Source organism: Cyanistes caeruleus, chromosome 9 (genome assembly GCF_971803275.1).
Source record: "Cyanistes caeruleus chromosome 9, bCyaCae1.hap1.1, whole genome shotgun sequence".
Classification (NCBI taxonomy): domain Eukaryota; kingdom Metazoa; phylum Chordata; class Aves; order Passeriformes; family Paridae; genus Cyanistes; species Cyanistes caeruleus.
Genome location: NC_141709.1, coordinates 1,349,430 through 1,360,774, shown reverse-complemented (window position 1 = coordinate 1,360,774; position 11,345 = coordinate 1,349,430). Strand labels below are relative to the sequence as shown.

Genomic DNA, 11,345 nt, shown 5'->3' with positions numbered 1-11,345 from the left:
CCTGCAGTGTCCCTTGTCTGTCTCTGCTGGCCCCCAGGGCACCCTGCAGCATTTTCTGTGTTCCCTGTGGCCACGCAGCTGGGATTTGTGCCCAGGCTCTGGAGGGGGTGGCAGCAGCACAGGCTGCCCTTGTTCTTGCTCTGCAAGGAAGGCATTTTGGAAAGACAGGTTGTGCCAGGGCACAGAGTCTCAGACAAAGCACTTGTGCTTCCCCTGCTGGGAAGGAAGAATGTGCCTCAGCCTGGCCTGCCCTTGGCTGCTGGGTCCAGGCTCCTTCCCTGCTCCTAGGGCATGAGCAGGCAGGACAGGAGCCCTGCAAACTCCTGCCTGCTCTCCCACAGCTCCATCGCAGGCATTTGTCAAGAGATGAGCAATGTTTTAATATAACAGTAGGGAAGAAAGCTCATGAATAGCTCAGAGGGTGGCTGCCAGCATCCCTCAATGCCCAGCAACGCTCAAAAGGAGCAGCTGTTAAATAAATCGTCTTGGGGCACAAATGGACCCCCCCAGCAAGTGGCAGGTTTGATGTTCAAGGTGAGCAATGCTCCAGATTCAGTGAGATCCCCCCCTCCACACTAAACCTCAGGCAGCACCCACAACCCTTTCATTACCCCTCCCCCCCATAAAAAGGGGGTTTATTAATTTTTAATTGCCTTCAGGAACTATAATACAACAATATTCACTATGCAGTGAATATTGTATTTCCCCAAATGGCTTTTAAATGAACCTTTGTTATGAAATTCCGTATTATTCCCATGTATTATTTTGACTGGAAGACAGGAACAGTTGGTCTCTGGGCTGACTTTTGTTCTCACTCTTGCACTGTGCAAGAAAGGGCAGGGGGAATCTACAATTTCCAAAGGGAAATATCTTTTTTTCTGTGTAGCTTTCCTAGTTCCCGTGGCTGGGTTGCATAAACTCCTCGGTTTCTTGCTGTTCACTCACTTTGATCTGGTTTCCTAAGGGAAAAAGGAACATCTGCCCACTCCAAGCTTTCCAGTTTTCTGTAAGCTTGAGGACACAGCCCCATGGCAACCTTTGTGCAAAGAGCCTGATCAGAGGATCCCCCAGGGAAGGGAACTGCAGGGCCAGCACAACCTCTCTGGGCCACCACAGAAGCCACCTGCAAGTCGGGACAAAGTGGAACAAATCCTGTCACCAGACCCAAGGGCTGAAAGCCAGCAGGGACAGCCACTGGTGCCATTGCTGAGGTAGGCAGGGGCTGACTGAAATTCCATGAATTCCCATCTGTTCCAAGTGCTGCCATGGCCCCAGAGGTACAAACCAGAGAGACTCAAGCAAACACAAGGTTTGGCTCCGGTACAGGTCGAGTAGTTTTCTTTTAATCCCAGAGAAGTGAAATGCAACATTTTTCCAGTTGGTAATAACATCCAGAGACAGAAGTCCAAGCCCCCTACTCGGTAAAGTCATTTGTGTTTAAGGCACTCTGCAAAACCAGCTTTCCTCTCTCTCTGATTTTCCCCACGCGGCAGCAGAATACCTGGTTTGGTCTGTTCTCCGTAGTGACATTCATCCATCCTGGCTCCTCCCGCCCTCTCCGGGAGCTGGAGACAGCAAATCCAGCGGGAGGAGCACCAGGAGGCCGGGTCAGTAAACAGGGATGGGCACGGGAGGGAGCACCAAGGGGGCTCCCAGCTTCTGCAGGGAGGGGGTGAGCACCGGGTGCCCTCCCTGCAGGCACCGGTGTGGCTCCCCTTCCTTTCTCTCCCCCACAAAAAGGGGATGGGAGCCTGGGGACCCACGAGCATCCCTCCCCAGAGGTGCTCCCAGCAGCACCCCAAAATGCAGGAGGCTGGGTGTGGGGGAGACCCAGCTGCCCCCACTGTGCAGCAGAAATTACCACCCCACCCCAACCCCCCCAAACGACTTCCAGTTGTCAATAAATAGCAATAAATAACTTAAATAAATAAATAGATAAATAAATAAGTGACCCGAGGATGGGAAGGAGGGTGAAGGGGCACCCCGAGGCTCAGGGCTCCCGGGAGCGTGGGCATTTCCATGAGCTGCCCCTCCCTGAGATAACGGGGTGCTGGTGGGGAAGGGGGGCACAGGGAAAGCATCCCATGGGGTGAAGCCCAGGGGTATGAGTGCTCACCCAGCCACAGGGAATGAGCCAAACTCAGACTCCAACATGGGAGCTCTCCCTCACCACCTTCCCTTGAGCACCACCACCCCCAGAGCTCCACCTCCACCCAGGTGTGAACACGCACCCGCGCAAAATGCCCGCACCTTTCTGTAAACGCTGTTTGCACGGGTTTCTTTGCAAACAATTTTCACAAACTTTTTCCTTTTCCCCTTTCTTTTTTAAAGGGGAAATGCCCACAAAGACAACCCACGCACCAAGCCGAGTTAAGTGCATCAAATGCAACTGTCAGAGGAGCGGGAATGGAAGCCTGGCAGAAACCTGGAGAGATGAACACAGGCATGGCCCCGGGGCTCAGCCAACACCTGCCTGCAGGCTGGGGCAGCCCTCGGGGGTCAGGCACACGGCTACAGCCAGGCACGGAGCCTGACCCTGGCACCAGGATGTTGCAGACATTCATGGACAGAAATTCAGCTGCTGCTGTCTCAGTAGCCACGTGCCAAGGCTCAGACTGGCCAGCAAGTCCCAAAAGGTGGCAGTGAATTCAACAGCATCCCTGCAGCGGTGTCCCCACTGTCCCAGACAACTGCAGCCACAGCAGCTCCCTGGGCTGACAGCAGCATGCAGCCATTTCCCGTGGGCTTTGGGGAGCTGGCTCACACAGCCTCTGGACACAGCATCCTCTCCCAGCAGGAAGCCCACCTCGGAGCTGCCTGTTTGCTGGGGAACCCCTTCCTCTGGCGTTTTAGCTCCGATGCTGCCAGAGATGTTTCTGTCCCCTCCCCGGATCAAAAGTATATACCTGCCTTACTTCAAATCAAAAGGTACTTACCCCTCCTCCCCCAGTCCTTAAGGAAAATTGAAATTCAAGTTTCTAACCCCTCTCCACACACACTTTTTGAGAAACAAAACATCAGCGATGGCAAAAGCCGCCATCGGTCCCACACCAGGACAAAACCACAGGCTCACAAGAGCAGGACATCTTACACACCAGCAAGCTCCCTGTGGGAGCTCTGCTGCAGAAAACACAGCAAACCAAAGCTCAAAGCCCTCTCTCCCTCCAAACCTGCCCCACAGCAAGGCTGTAGCCCCTGCAAAACCCCGACATAGGCACAGAAAGCAGCAGGTTCCCAGCCCAGTGTGGGGCCGGGAGGGAGGAGCAGGAGTGCCGGCCCCGGCACAGGGAAATGCTGCACCAGGGCGACAAAAGGAAACGCTCCCGGATGAAAAATAAATAAAGAACTGGATCAGCAGCAAACACTACTGAGGGCAATAAATAGCACGGGGATTTCACAGGGATTTTTGGTCTAAGATGCCTGGGGAGCCCCCGTGCAGGCGGGGCCCGGGGTGCACGAAGTGTCACCCAGCGCTCCTCCCCAGGAGCCAGTGGGACATGGGACCTTCCCAGCGGGAATGACCGGCATCCCCAGGGCGGCACAATCCCCCCGCAGTGTGCAGAAGGCAGGGCTGCGAGCTGGAGGAACTGCAGGGCTCGTGCTGGGGAGGACAGAGCAAAGAAAGCAGCAACAGCTGTAAACCACCTGCTCAGGAGCAATGGAGCACCCAGAGCAGCAGCAGCACAGCCATGGTTTATGCCTCTGCTGCAGCTCCAGGGTGAGATCCTGGGAACTGCCAGCTGCATCCCACAGCACTGTGCTGCCCTGTGGACCAGCTGATGCCAGCCACCCAGGCAGCAAGGAGTGAGGAGAAAGGCAAATAAATCCCCCTGTAGCCCCTCCCAAGCATGGCAGCAGCAGGAGACAGCCCCCAGGCAGCACATTCACCTCCTCCTGCTCTGAGCAGCTTCCACTCACATCCCTGCCTTCCACAGAGCTTGGGGAGTTACCGCAAGGAGTGCTGTCCCCTGCACTGGTGGCCCAGCCAGTAGCCACCCTGCTCCATGGGTGGCTGGGGAAGAGGTCTCTGTGTGAGCCAGCATTTGCGTGGAAAATGAGCGAGCACCCAACCTCTAGCGAGGGAGCGGGGTCTGCGGTGAAGCAAAGCGAGTCCAGGGGTGCCTCTGAGCTGGTTTGGGTACCACACACACCCAGAGCACCTGGGCTGGGAGAACGGCACCGCTCCCGATTTCTCACTCGGCTGAGACGCGGTTCTGCTTCCGTGAGAGAAGGGTCAGCGCGACTTGGGAGGGGGAGGCTGAGGAACTGCAAAGACTTAGTGCACCTTAAACCAAAGGACATCTAACCTGCCCTTAGACCTCACTCCAAGACAGAAAAGAGCTATGGCATCTCCTACACTCACAACTACTCCAAACACACCCAGACGCATGCAAAACGTGTCCCGCTCCCTCGGGGCTGAGGAAAACCCCTCCCGGGCGGTGACACCGGGCTCTGCTCTGCCCGCTCCCGCCCGGTGCCAGCGGGCAGGCGAGGGGTGGATCATCCATCTGAAATGCATAGGTATGGACATGGCAGGGAACAGCAGGCACAGCCTCCGCTTCTCCCTCCGGCTGGGTGGGAAGCAGCGTTTGCCACAGGCACGGTTCAACCACACTCGTGCTCCTCGCGCTGCCCCGCAAGGAAAGACGAGTCCTTTATGTCAGACAGCCTCTGTGCCAGCTGCAAGTACTCGATTCTGCTTCCTGGGAAATCCTCCAGCTCAGCAAACCTTCTGCACCCTCGTGCCAGCCAGGCTCTATTTCTGACCGAGGAGGAGCCACGTTTGCAACCACAACAACAAAGGCAGGAGAAGCCGAGAGATCTGCTTTGGCTCGCAAACCCTGTTCGTCTGCAGCGGGCTGGGGGCACCCAGGTCCTCACCTGCACGCCCTACTTGGGGGGTATCACCACTATGGGCTGCCCTCGCTTGGGTCTCCACATGAGGACCTGGGCGTCGTTGGCGTTGGGCTTCACTAGTGCGTTTGGTGGGATGGGCTCCATCCTGCTGAGGATCCGCGGCTGCTCCTGCTGAGTCCTGCCCACCAGCCGTGCCCGCTGCCCCAGCAGCTGCATGGGGTCCACCTCAATGTCCACTCGCATCCTCCACTTTATAGTCTGCAAGATGATCTTCTCCTTGGTGGTCGTGTTCATGGCCACGAGCCACGTGGTAAAGCTCTGGTCCCTTTTAATCCTGGTCAGCAGGGGCACGTTGCTGTTGCTCACGGGGACGGCCCACGTCACGCTGGGGTAGAAATTGTCGTTCATGCTCACCGAGAACCTGGAGATCTTGTTGGTGGGCCCGACCAGGGTGACGGTTTCTGTGGTGTTTCCATACCAGGGGTAGCTCACCCCATCCGAATCGCTGATGGCTTTTACTCGTCCTTCTCGCAGGTCGGGCAGCTCCCAGCTTGACCTGGTGAAGAGGAAGAGGAAGATGAGAGGGGAAATGGCAGCAATGGTGCCTGGCGAGGGATGGGGAAGCCAGCAGCACAGGGACCCTCTGCCTGCCTGCAGAAAACTCTCAGGGACAACCTGAAGAACAAATTCAGCTTCAGCTCCTTTACTGAAACTCACACGTCCAGCTCAAGCCTTTGCTCTGCCAGCACAATGCCATGGTAATTAACTTGCAATTAAACTGACTGGGCCAAAACCCACTGCTGAGTCTCTTTGGGGTCACTATCTCCTTAATCAGCTCCTGTGCTGGAGGACAGCCGGGGTTACAGCAGCTCCCGGTGCCGGGGTTACAGCAGCTCCCGGTGCCGGGGTTACAGCAGCTCCCAGTACCGGGGTTACAGCAGCACCCAGTACCGGGGTTACAGCACCCAGTGCCGGGGTTACAGCACCCAGTGCCGGGGTTACAGCACCCAGTGCCGGGGTTACAGCAGCTCCCGGTGCCGGGGTTACAGCTCCCAGTACCGGGGTTACAGCAGCTCCCGGTGCCGGGGTTACAGCAGCTCCCAGTACCGGGGTTACAGCTCCCAGTGCCGGGGTTACAGCAGCTCCCAGTACCGGGGTTACAGTACCCAGTGCCGGGGTTACAGCAGCTCCCGGTGCCGGGGTTACGGCAGCTCCCGGTGCCGGGGTTACAGTACCCAATGCCGGGGTTACAGCAGCACCCGGTGCCTGCGGGCGGAGCAGGGCAGGTGCCCGCACCGGGCAGCCCCCGCCGTTCCCAGCCCGGGCCCGCCCGGAGCCCCGTGCCCCCACAGCCGTGCCCCCGTGCCCGCCCGCGGTGCTCACACGCCGAGGTCGCTGTAGGTGTTGTAGAACTCCATGTGGTTGCAGGCCTGGATCCAGCCCACCACCCAGGTGTGCCGCCGGGCGATGGGCGGCATGAGGACGCGGGCGGAGGCGCGGAAGTAGGGCGTGCGGTACCGCAGCACCACCGGCGAGCTCTCCTCGATGGCCGTGGCCGCCGGCTCGATGGTGGCCGACACGTCCGACACCACGATCTGCTCGCGGCGCACCCGCGCCTTGCAGGCCACGCTCTGCAGGCACCCCATGGCCGCGGCCGAGCCGCCGTCACCGCGGGCCCGGGGGGGCGGCCGGTCCCGCCGCCGCCCGCCCGCCGCGCATCGCCGCCCGCCGCACGGCGCCCGCACCGGCGCCGGCAGGGCGAAGGCGCCGCCGCGTCTCTTCCGGCCCTCGCCGGCCGCCGTACGCCGGCCGGGGCGGGCACGTGCGCGCCGGTGGGAGGGGCGCGCCGCGCGCGCCACGGGCGGAAGCGGAACAGGAAGCGGAAGCGGCGCCGGGGCCGCCCGGTACCGGGGGAAGCGCGGGCGCGCCGCTCCCGCCGCGTCCTTGGGGACGCTCCGAGAGCGGGGAGACCGGGGGATAACGGGCAGGGCGCGGGGAGGGGGAGAGGGAAGCGGCCCCGGGCAGGGTGACATGCTGGGTCCCGAGCGGGCCTGGCAGCGGGTGACCGGCGCCCGGCTCCCGCAGGCCGCCTCCCGTCGCCATGCCGAGCCCCCGGAGCAGCCGCGAGCGACGCGCCGGCAGCGGCGGCCGCCTGGAGTTCCTGTCGCTGAGCCAGCGCGGGCCCGCCGCCCCCGACAGCCCCTCCCGGCGCAGGGAGCCCGGCGGCACCGCGGCCGCCCCGCTGCCCGAGGAGGACTGCATGAAGCTGAACCCGTCCTTCGTGGGCATCGCCCTCAGCTCCCTGCTCGCCATCGACCTCTGGGCCTCCAAGCGCCTGGGGGTGTGCGCTGGAGAGGGCTCGGCCTGGGGCAGCGCCCGGCCCCTGATGAAGGTGATCGAGGTGTCGGGCCATGGCATCCCCTGGCTGCTCGGCACCTTCTACGGGCTCTGCCAGAGTGACAGCTCGGCCGCCAGGGAGGTGCTGCTCAACCTGCTCTTCGGTGAGGCGGGGGGCTGCGGAGGGGGGACCCCAGGGACGCGGCAGAGCTGGCTGAGCCGAAGCCTCGAGAGCAGCAGCTGGTTTTGAGCATCCTGTGCAGGCTCATCTGCATGGCTGCCAGCACAGGGAGTGACCCTGCGGCTTCAGGGCGTGGTGGCAGCAGCGCGACTCATCTGTCACAGCTGCCACCACGCACTGGGAAACTCCCGACAGCTTAAACTGCTCCCGCGGTTACAAAATGCTCTCGGGGCTGAAGCCTCTCTTAGCTCCTCTTGTCACAGCAGCGCATTCCAGGTGCAGCTGCCTAGTGTTGAGACACCAGCCCTTTCCCTGAAAAGCTGCTCTGGCACACACACCTTTGCCCTCGGCTCCCTGCAGGCAAGGCCTTGGTGGATTGTTCTCTGCCAGCTGGTGAGGAAACTTTGTTTAAAGCACGAATTTTAATCCTGAGTGATGTATTTCACACACACAGAGCAGCCTAGGTATATTTAAGAAAATTCTTTTTTGCTGATTTAGAAATTGTAATAGCTCCAGAGCACCAGACCTTCTGAGATTCCTTGTTGTTACTTTTGTATTAAGTTGCAAATAATTAGGATCTCACACTTAGAATTTGAATTGAAATTTGCTTGGTGGGAAACGTAGGTTTATGCAACTTTCTCATCTAACAGCACATGGTTAAATGAGAGCCCCACAGCAGAGCTGTGGGAAGGGACCTGGATGCTTCCAGCCTAATCTCTGCTCCAGGGAGATCTGTCCCAGCACTTTGTCCAGCCCTCAGTGCTCTGGGCCAGAGCCACCCATCTCCCTGGGGATCTGCCCCATGGCTGCAGCACCCATGTGGGGAAGGAGGATTCCCTCAAAAAAAGCAGTTGATCTAATTTTACATGTGGGGAAAAAAAAAAAAAATAAAGAAAATTTGCTCTTAAATGATTAACTGAAGGAAATGAACTGAAGCGACCGAAATATTTGGTGTGCAGAAACAAGTCTTAGGACAAACAGAAGTTGGTCTCTTACACAACATCCCTGGAATAAATAGCTCTGGCTGTGAGTGCTAAGCTGAGCTAACAGGGATGAAGAAAGCAGCCTCTGCCCTACATGAGAAGCTGCTCTTGCCAAATCCTGGCTTGAACACTTATCACAGGTACTTTGGTTCTTCTATCACAACAGCCTTTAGCTCTCAAGGGGCAAGCCACCATAAATTATCCTGTATACATCTCTTGAGAACCAAAGCATGGTTAACTTTTCCTCCAGGAACGGAGAAGCCAGACCCAGGAGCCCAGGCACCACACCAACTCTGAGCATTTCCCACTGAGCTGTGCTGGACTGGAGTGGGTTGATCATTCACCCAATCAGTTTGACCCCGCTCACCAGAGCAGACAAAGCAATGCAGAGTCAGCACTGCCAGGAAGAGAGCTGTGGGACTTAATGCCTCTGCTGCTTTCAGATTAAGGAGCAGATTGAGCCCCGAGTCACAGCAAGATCAGATTTTGCAGGAGAGAAAGGCCCTGGGGTGCAGGCTGGGCAGAGCCCTGTCACCTGTGGCAGGCCAAGATCTGCTGGTGCAGGAGGGGTGTGTGCAGAGGAGTAGAGCTTGAGGATGTGCTCATTCTGCTGCAGAGGAGCCAAGAGCAGCTGTGTGCTGTGCTGTTCCTGCCTGGACATGCCTCAGCCATGGGGAAAAACATCACCTTCAGGCAGGTGACAGCCTGGTCCTCCCTAAGCTGATGTTCTGCTTTCAGTAACCCCCTGTTCCTGTCTCTCCCAGCGCTGCTGCTGGACCTGGTGATGGTGGCGGTGGTGAAGGGGCTCGTCAAGCGGCCGCGGCCCACGCACAACAAGATGGACATGTTCGTCACCATCTCGGTGGACAAGTACTCCTTCCCCTCGGGCCACGCCACCAGGGCCGCTCTCGTCTGCCGCTTCGTCCTGCGCCACCTGGTCCTGGCCGTCCCGCTGCGCGTGCTCGTGGTGCTCTGGGCTCTCATCGTCAGCATCTCGCGGGTCATGCTGGGCAGGCACAACATGACGGACGTGCTCTTCGGGCTGCTGCTGGGCTACGCGCTGTATGGCGTGGTGGAGCACTGCTGGCTGTCCCCGGCCACCGCGCCCGCCCTCTTCGCGCTCTGGAGCCACTGAGCGACGGCTGGCGTCGGCACAAAGCATGGGCTGTGTGCTGGTGTTCTGAGCACGCACAGGGAGGGGATTCTGGAGCTTGAACTGGCATCCTAAACCCCATTGTTCTGGCCAAGACTCATACATGAGCTGTGCTGCAGGCTCCAGGGCCTGCGCTCAGCTGTCTGGTGCTGTCCTGCCCTCCTGCTGGGCTGTCGGGCACGGTCTGCGCTGACGGTTCTCTGGTGACCAAAGGCGGTCTCTGCAGAGCCTGGGGAGGGCTCAGCACACCCATCCGGCAGCTCGCTGCTAATACTGTGAATCTGCATGCTCTCGCTGGGCACCTGCACTAGCCCATGGTGTATGTGGTAGCTGTGACTGCAGAGGTTTCTCTACAATCACCCCTGTATCTGTATCCTATAAATACACTGATCATGCTGCTGTCATAAGTATACCCTGCACAGCCTGCTCTACAGCACCTGCCTGCAGGGGACCCACGGGGGTCTCTCCTCAGGGTTACAAAGAGCTTTGCCTCCCTAAGCAATCTCTTCCTTATTGCTCTCAATTTAAGTGCTGCACTAAGGCTAGATGTCAAGCACATGGCTCCCAGAGCCATGGGGAAAAGATAGTGGCACTGAAGGGTTGATCATCCAGAGGGCAACGGGGGAAACAGTTCCCAGCAGCAGCCTGCTCCTGAAGCTCTTGTCCAGAAATTCCCAGTTCCTTTTTCCCTCCATGGGGTTTTCAGTTTCTCAGGGGTGCAATGCATTCACAGCAATTCCTGATTGATAGCATATTCCAGGCTGCAGAGAGAGTCCTGCAGAGCCAGCCCCTTCCCAGAGCCCAGAAACACACCCAGCCCCAGGTCTGAGCCTTGCCTGCACTTCCTGCAGCAAGAGGCCCTGGCTCTGCCAACCACTGCCACAGCTCCCTGTGCTCCAGGCAGGCTGGCTCTCCTCCCCTGGCACCACTGGCAGCCTGTTTTTCACAGAGGACTGCTGGTCCTTGGCAGGAGGGGACCACGAGGAGCCTCTATAATGAGCTGGGGCCGAGAGTGAGCCAGAAAGCTGTAGAACACACTTCATCAGGGACCACAGCCAGGCAGGGAGTGAGGGCTCTAGACTGAGCTCAAATCATCAGCTTCAGCAGTGCTCCTGGCATGTGGGTAGAGGGATTGGCGAGGTGAGGCTTTGTGGTCAGTCAGGTCTATTAGTGCACTCAGGCCCTGGAAAGTAGTGTTCTCCTGGCTGGAGTGTGCAGGAGCAGCCTGATGGCTGCTGGTACGAGCACACAGTCACTGTCAGTTGTACAGGGGCTGAAATGGAAGTGCTTGACATGACAGGGTTCCCCTGAAGCTGAGCCCTGACCCACTGACAGGGCGAAGCTTCCTGGGTTGGTGCTGCAGTGACCAAAAAATAATCCCCTGGGTTGCACTGCATGCCTGGCAGCCAGCTGGGCCAGTTCAGCATTTGCACAGCAGCACCAGGACACTCTGGCCAGCCCTCCTGCCCCAAGGCAGACACCAGCCCTGTGGTGGCTGTGGGAGCACAGGCAGGTGGCACACTCTGGGTGGGCAAATTTGGGGTGGGCAGGGCTTGTTGTGCTGTGCCAAAACATCTTTGCTCTACCTTTTCCAGAACAGTATGCTTTCTGTCTGCACTCAGAGTCTGTTCTTGGAGCTGTTGGGGTCTTCCTCTCTACATCATGGAGCGTACAGCAGCAACCCTGTGTGCATCTGTGGCTCCTACACCCTTGTGGCAAAAGGTTGCTCTTGACTCACTTGCATAACACTCCATGAGGTCCTGGTAGCCCCCACCATCACCACTGCACAGCCCTGCTGGGTCACAGGCTGCCTGGCCACCCTCTCACCTCTTCT

The 11,345-nt window shown here is 58.7% G+C and overlaps 2 protein-coding genes across 2 annotated transcripts; one reads left to right on the top strand and one right to left on the bottom strand.

Moving 5' to 3' along the window:
- Nucleotides 1–1,310: 1,310 nt before the first annotated feature.
- FAM78B (family with sequence similarity 78 member B) lies at nt 1,311–6,503 on the bottom strand. Its single transcript, XM_086842313.1, has 2 exons — nt 6,241–6,503; nt 1,311–5,413 (listed from the first exon to the last, which is right to left on the bottom strand). Exons 1-2 carry the CDS (start codon nt 6,501–6,503, stop codon nt 4,891–4,893), a joined length of 786 nt encoding a protein of 261 aa, XP_086698439.1. The 3' UTR covers nt 1,311–4,890.
- Nucleotides 6,504–6,839: 336 nt separating this feature from the next.
- Nucleotides 6,840–9,918, top strand: PLPP6 (phospholipid phosphatase 6). The gene is made up of 2 exons (XM_086842314.1): nt 6,840–7,358; nt 9,123–9,918. Exons 1-2 carry the CDS (start codon nt 6,959–6,961, stop codon nt 9,491–9,493), a joined length of 771 nt encoding a protein of 256 aa, XP_086698440.1. The 5' UTR covers nt 6,840–6,958; the 3' UTR covers nt 9,494–9,918.
- Nucleotides 9,919–11,345: the final 1,427 nt, after the last annotated feature.

Excerpts from the sequence above, each read along its gene's own strand:
- FAM78B (XM_086842313.1), bottom strand. The coding sequence starts at position 6,503 with ATGGGGTGCCTGCAGAGCGTGGCCTGCAAGGCGCGGGTGCGCCGCGAG. Across the intron at positions 5,414-6,240 it reads ACCTACAGCGACCTCGGCGT|GTCAAGCTGGGAGCTGCCCG; the intron begins GTGAGCACCGCG and ends CCTCTTCACCAG.
- PLPP6 (XM_086842314.1), top strand. The coding sequence starts at position 6,959 with ATGCCGAGCCCCCGGAGCAGCCGCGAGCGACGCGCCGGCAGCGGCGGC. Across the intron at positions 7,359-9,122 it reads GCTGCTCAACCTGCTCTTCG|CGCTGCTGCTGGACCTGGTG; the intron begins GTGAGGCGGGGG and ends TGTCTCTCCCAG.